The 7161-nt window shown below is 45.1% G+C and overlaps 1 protein-coding gene across 1 annotated transcript in view; it reads right to left on the bottom strand.

Moving 5' to 3' along the window:
• Window positions 1-1420: 1420 nt before the first annotated feature.
• LOC139052891 (regucalcin-like) overlaps window positions 1421-7161 on the bottom strand; it is a 38404-nt gene continuing 32663 nt past the window's right edge. The window contains exons 6-7 of the mRNA XM_070530042.1: window positions 3139-3285; window positions 1421-1826 (exon numbers count right to left, since the gene is read on the bottom strand). Of these exons, the coding sequence (XP_070386143.1) occupies window positions 1633-1826; window positions 3139-3285 (341 nt within the window). The 3' untranslated portion in view covers window positions 1421-1632. The remainder of the gene's footprint in view (window positions 1827-3138; window positions 3286-7161) is intronic.

Raw genomic sequence — 7161 nt, 5'->3', positions numbered from 1 at the left:
GGTCGACCACTCTGACGAAAAACCCTTTTTACAACGAGACATCCTTGAGCACCAGCGGCGCGAGCGAAGAAAGTACACTCCACCACACCCTGACCTATCCAGGCAGGACTCTTATGACTGGCGCCGAATACAGACGCACACATTTCCAAACCTTTATTTGAAAAATGCCATTCACCCAACGCTGTACAGCGCTCGCTGTCCTTGGTGCGGAGGCCGGCCAACTCTCGCCCACATTACGTGGGACTGCCAGAACAGGCCACCCAAAATTAATACACCAAAAATAGCCGGCAAACTTTCTGGAAGGGAGCAGTGGGAGACTTGGCTCGCCAGCGAGGATCGGGAGATGCAACTAGCGCTCCTCGACCAAGCACGGCGGACCGCTCAAGCCAGTGGGGCGCCGGACTAGGGGCTCCACCCACTCGCTTTCTGCATTTTTTTTCTTTTAAATAAACGTTTATATATATATATATATATATATATATATATATATATATATATATATATATATATATATATATATATATATATGAATAAACGAGGGCAACAGATATAAGGCAAAATATACTATTAGCAAAGCGGTTAAGAAATGCGGCCATAATGAAACACAGAGCGCTATGGGGATACTTAGGTACGAGGGGCTTTGGGAAAGATATAATGGTTCCAAGACTTTACTTTGGAAATGCCATCGCTTGCTTGAAATTCGATCTACAATAAGGGCTCGATGGCAGCCAAATGGCAGTCAGACGCTTGGCACTGGGAGCTCACGGGAAGACTACAAACGAATCCGTACAGGTGAGATGTATGGGCTGGACAAGTGTTGAAGTGAGGGAAAGTCGCCGTAAGATTGATTATGAAGAACGACTGAGGGAATAAGGAAGAAAGTAAATGGGCCGGGAGACTGTTCAGGTATTTGTACAAGAAAAAATATAGACTCGCAGTGAAAGAAAAGAACTAAGGAGCTTACCAGAAAGTATGCGCCCGGTATATTAAGCAACATGTCAAAAAAAGAACGTTAAACGCAAAGATAGATGTGCCTGAGACAATCTCCTAGGTGGCGGCAATCCAAAATATACCGGCTATTATGATAACTTAAAGGGAAGCTCTACTTTTCGGAGGGCGATCAAGATGCCTTAGAACGAATAGTCATAAGGCGTGGTACAACAAGGAAGAGCCATTTGCTCGCTGTGGTAAAGCTAGGGGAGCGATGCAACATGTTTTATTAGAATGTGAAGGTATCGGCTGCGCTGTGGGTTTCGACTCCTCTGGCCTCCTTGAAGTTCTCGGGTTCAGCGAGCTCAGAGCAGGGGGAAAGTAAACATGCCCGCAATAGAGATTAGTAAAAGGCGGTTGCAGGCTTGGTGGCAGAAAAGTATGGAGGCCACAAACGATGTAGATGCACAAAAACGAAGTTCCTAATATGTACCGAAAATGTTTGTTGCAGAATATTTATTGTTTGTTAAAAGAGTAAGAGAGGTAAGACATTCGACGAAATAAGAAAAATATGTCATGGCGCACCCTTTGCAGCGCACCCTTTGCAAGGGGACGCTTATACAAACCATCCATCCATGGCCGCCGATATCCCGGTTTACATATAAGCTGTGCTAAATCGGTTTTTCCAGGGCGTCCGGGGCATTAGCCAGCGAATTCAAATGCCGCTTTTCCTTTCACGCCGAGCTCGGTCACTTGGAAGAGCACTCCGTCTTCGGGCCTCGTGGCTTCGGGTGGGAAGCTAGCGGAAGTGACGTAGAGTGTGTCGTAGTCCTTCCCACCGAAGCAGCATGACGTAGTGTACTTGGTTGGAAAACTGATCTTGGTGAGGACTTTGGCTAAACGTAGGCAAGGACGAATGATGGGAAAGAAGACATGTTGTCATTGTCGAATGCAGGCATTATCAGCCAAATATACTTGTTCGCATGCCACTGAAACATGCGTAATATGGCGTTATCAAAACGCGTAAACAACTCATTGCGGTTTGGAAATAGGTCAAATAAACGTTTAATTTAGAACTTGCCGAAACCAGCATTTGAGTCTGGAAACGAGGTCGCAATTGACTTTCTTATCAGAGGGTGGCCATGGTTTCAGTCTACGTAGTGCCAGTTTTCACGTTCCTTCATTTTGCGGGCTGGTCAATAAGATTCGCGTGCCCTGATATACCCTTGAGGCAATTTCTTTAGTTGGAACTTTTCTTTACCCGTGTTGTGCACGTGGAGCAATTTGGGAAGTTCGAGTGTATTGCACGGAAAGGCATACGTTAAGCATAGGTAAAGCATTCATAAACTAACTAATTATTCAATTTGGAGTACATGTTGCAAGTGCAAAACTGAAAACGAGCAGTAGTGAAGCCATGTATGATTCTCTGAAATCACGCGTAACTAACACGACTTTCGAAATGTCCATCCCCAAAATCTACTACAAAGTGCATTGTCATTCCAGTTAAGATCGTCTAGAAATGCTCTGCGAACGCTATTATGCAAAAAGGTAAATGGAATGCCAATGCATTTTGTAGCATCTTTTAAGGTCAGATATCTTGAAAACAATGCGAGTCTTAAGATTTGCCAGCTGTAATCAAACATGACTTCACTCTGACTAGGCTTCAATCTCGCATATGCAGCCTGTGCTCTATATAGTGAGTAAACAAAAAGCGTGTTTGTGAGTATTTTCAACTCGCTGCATGGAAATTTACATTTTTCACGCAAGTGAATTCTGCGCCTTCCTCAAGTACACCTGAAACAACGATATAGAATTATCGCTAAAAAAACGAAAATTATGGGGTTTTACGTGCCACAACCACTTTCTGATTATGAGGCACGCCGTAGTGGAGGACTTCGGAAATTTCGACCACCTGGGAATCTTTAACGTGCACCTAAGTGCACAGGTGTTTTCGCCCCCATCGAAAGGCAGCCGCCGTGGCCGGGATTCGATCCCGCGACCTTGTGCTCAGCAGCCTAACACCATAGCCACTGAGGAAGCAAAGCGGGTTTGCATTATCTCTTATGGGCGATTTAAAAGGAAGATCTGTTCGCACGGAAAGAAACAAGAAAAAAAAGAAATAAAGAAAAACGGGTGGGATATGTATTTTTAAATTTTAGAAAACGATAAGCCTGCCGAGGCCGTCCGTTGGCCGCCTTGTACACGTACCGGTCTCGGGGTCGATCTGCACCACAGCGCCTACGTCAAAACAGGCCATCCAGATTTTGTCGTTGACGTCTATGGTCATGCCGTCGGGAACGCCCAGCTGCTGGTAGCCGGGGGTCACCTTGAACTCGGCCAGCACACGCTGGTTACCTGCACGGGCCAATCGTTTTCGAAGGTTGACGAACTGTTTCAGCGCCCAGTCATGCCAAGAACTGCCGCAAGGAAACCCCATAGTTCTGCCTATTCGCCTTTTGCGCAAGTTCAGGCATCATTGAGTTACGTCCTTAAAGGCACATTAAACGGGCTTACAGAAGAGATAGAATGGACTAAGCAGATAACCAAAGGTTAAGGAATGCGTAACGACCGATTCAACGCAGAATCTTAGGCATAACGCTATACAAGACAGGAAGACAGCGGTATGGATTAGGGCGTAAAGGGGGTATCCAATATTCTAGTTGACAGTAACAGGGAAAAAAAACGAATGGAGCTTGGCAGGCCACGTAATGCGTATAGAGCAGGGAACCCGTGGTGTATCAGTGTTACAAAATGGTTCCCTAGGAAAGGTAAGCACAGTCGAAGACGCCAGATGGGGAGGGCCGGATGAAGTGAGGAAATTTGCAGGCGTCACTTGGAATCAACCAGTGCAAGGTGGGGGTAATTGGATATCGCAGCAAGAGGCGCCTTCGTCCTGTAGTAGGCACAATAATAAGGCTGATAATGATAATGAGAAGGAAACATTTATTGGATATCGGCCGCCTGTCCGTGAGTATTGGGACGATGGTGAGAGGCTACTTGGAAACGGCTGTGATGAAGGTGCGACGGCGTCGACTCTCGATTGCCCTTTACAGCCATGTTGTAGCCTTCACATCACGAACAACTGTTAACTCATTGCATCATACGTTTGGCGCGCTATTTGACCAGAACTACCCTTTCTGGCATGAAACCCAATTATCGATCAATTAATTAGTGTTCTGCGCGGTGACCACAAGGGCCGTGGTAAGCTCCGTTAACCCGGTCGCATTAGCAGCACTGTGTCAGTTCGGCCAGCCAGTCACCGATTGCGTCGTATCTTTTCGATAGTGTCCTAAGTATACAGGACGTATAAGTATAAAGCACAAGTAGGCATAAAATTACAGTATATAAGTACAGGAGGCATCCAGATACCTGGATTGCGAAGAATTGGCGATAAGAGTTAATGGAGAATACGCCAGTAACTTGCGATTCGCTGATGACATTGTCTTGCTTATTAACTCAGGGGACCAATTGCAATGCATGCTCATGGACCTGGACAGGCAAAGCAGAAGGGTGCGTGTAAAAATTAATCTGCAGAAAACTAAAGTAATGTTTAAAAGTCTCGGAAGAGAACGGTAGTTTACGATAGGTAGCGAGGAACTGGAAGTGGCAAGAGAATACATCTACTTGGGGCAGATAGTGACCGCGGATCCGGATGATGAGACTGAAATAATAAGAAGAATAAGAATGGGCTGGGGTGCGTTTGCAGGCATTCTCAGATCATGAACAGCAGGTTGCCATTATCCCTCAAGGGAAAAGTGTATAACAGCTGTGTCTTACCAGCACTCACCTACGGGACAGAAACCTGGAGGCTTACGAAAAGTGTTCTGCTTAAATTGAGGACGACACGACACGCTAGGGAGAGAAGAATGATGGATGTAACGTTAAGGAATAAGAAAAGAGAAGGTTAGGTGAGGGAACAAACGCGAGTTAATGGCATCTTAGTTGAAATAAAGAAAAAGAAATGGGCATGGTAAGGGCATGTAATGAGGAGGGAAGATAACCAATGGTCATGAAGGGTTACGGACTAGATTCCAAGAGAAGGGAAGCGTAGCAGGGGGCGGCAGAAAGTTAGGTGGGTGGATGAGATTAAGAATTTTGCAGGGAGAACATGGCCACAAGTAGCACATGACCGGGGTATTTGGAGAAGTATGGGAGAGTCCTTTACCCTGCAGTTGGCGTAGCCATGATGATGATGATGATGAAGTATAAAAAATAAGTATGTAAGCAAGTATATAAAGTATAAAGTAAGCATAAAGTCAAATTTGATTTTTGTAAGAAATGGCGCTGCAAAGAAATAGATGTGGCGAAAGCATCCGGTTTTCTTGCACTAACCTCCCTTAACTTCATGAAATGACAGCATTTTACACGCGTCATGCTAATTGTGTTTTGAAAGGAATGCTCACACATTGCAGCTTAAAGTAGCCAAAGAGTAGACCTCAAGTTCTCAGGTTTTTTTTTTTTTAGCTCCGAAATTACCCAAACTCACGAACATAGTTTATCATCAGTGACGCAACACTGACGTATCGGCAGTGAGATTTGCTTGCGAAATCTGAGATAAAAAACCCTTAGTTTTAATTTTATCCGCTAGTAACGAAACCTTTTCTTTCCTAATATACGAAAGTAGATAGTTGAAATGGTACCACACAGCCAAAACTAATTTACTCTTATTTACTATTGCCCTTTGATTTTATTGGAAGCGGTTCTCCATTTGGCGTTTTCGATACTGAGCTCCTGAATTAGAACGGGACTAAAAAAATTAGTTGTTAGATTTTACGTGCCGGAACCACGATCTGATTATGCGGCCCGCCGTAAAAGGGCCCCTAATAATTTCGAACACTTGGGTATCCTCAGCGTGTACCAAATGCACAGTACGAGTGCGTTCAATTTTTTTTCCCCACATCGAAATGCGGCTTCCGCGGCCGAGATTTGAACCCGTCACCCAGTGCATAGCGGCGCAAGCCATGGCCGCTAAGCCATCATGGCGGGTCTGGAACAGGGGTGCTCAAGAAAGATAAAGCTGCATTTTGTCGCCATGCGTAGCTGTTAAACAAAAACTCGGCCAGCGAGTCATCATTATGATTCAGAAAGCATGCTCTGCACAAGCACAATTTCCAACGACAGTGAACGCATCTAAAGAACTCGCACGGTGGCATCCATTGGGGCTCACGAATGTCAATATTCATTTTCGCAAATGCAAGCGTTCTACAAGCTGCCTCAAAGTGAGAGCGGCTGATACAATGGCGTTCTTTCGCTCTTAAAACAGTTGCCCCCCTTTCAGGTGTATGTTTGTCCCACAATAACAATCGTCATCTGCCTCGCTTGCGTTTCCTTTCTCGAAAGCTCAGTGCTCGTTACTTTCCTGTCGAGAATGTTGTGTCATGCAGGTAACGCGCAAGCCATTCGTGACTTGGAGGTACCGGGCTCGCAGCATTAAAGAAACGAAACGCGGGGGAGATTTAGGGCGATTATCGTTATGGGACAAGATGAACCCCAAATGGCGTAAATTTTTAAAGAGTACGTTATGCCTTATGCCTCACATATGGGTACTTTTACGGAAAAGGAATTGTTCATTCTTGCCCCCCCCCTCCCCCCCAAAAATCTGGAAATAAAAGGATAACAACTATACTCTAATAAAAGTTGACACCCTTTGGGGCTTATCTTGTCCCCAAACAATAATCGTCATCTACATTTCTTGCGTTTCCTCTATTGAAAACTCGGCGCTCGCTACTTTCCTGTCGAGAGTGCTGTGTCACCTGATAACGCGCAAGCCGTTCGTCTGTAGGGAGTACCGGCCTTGCAGCGCTAAAGAAAGGAAATGCGGGCAAAACAGATGGCGATTCTTGTTTGGGGGCAAAATAGAAGCACATGCAAGGGTGTAAACTTCTTTTCAGAGCATATTCACATATCTCGTTTGCTTCCTGCGCATCCAATGGGCGAGAAAAAAAGTACTGAACTTTATCGCCATTATATTGCATTAACAAATAAAAGGTCTCTTTTCCGAAAGGTAAGCCACGGGGGAAGAAAAATTACAGGCCGTTTCGTATATTTGCTGCAATTGCGAAACGCCCAGTCATTGCGGGCACTATCCTCATGCAACGCCTTACTGGTAAACAGAAACCGGAAAAAAGAGAAACATACATCAGTCTCAATAACCTTGTAAAAGCTTCCGCTGTCAGTTTATTACCGTAAAGACTGCTCTAGAGGTATTCCACAACGGTTAGGGTTAGAAAA

This window comes from Dermacentor albipictus, unplaced genomic scaffold (genome assembly GCF_038994185.2).
Source record: "Dermacentor albipictus isolate Rhodes 1998 colony unplaced genomic scaffold, USDA_Dalb.pri_finalv2 scaffold_42, whole genome shotgun sequence".
NCBI classification, from domain to species: Eukaryota; Metazoa; Arthropoda; class Arachnida; order Ixodida; family Ixodidae; genus Dermacentor; species Dermacentor albipictus.
Note: the sequence above shows the minus strand (reverse complement) of the source record. Positions and strands in the feature narration are given on the sequence as shown.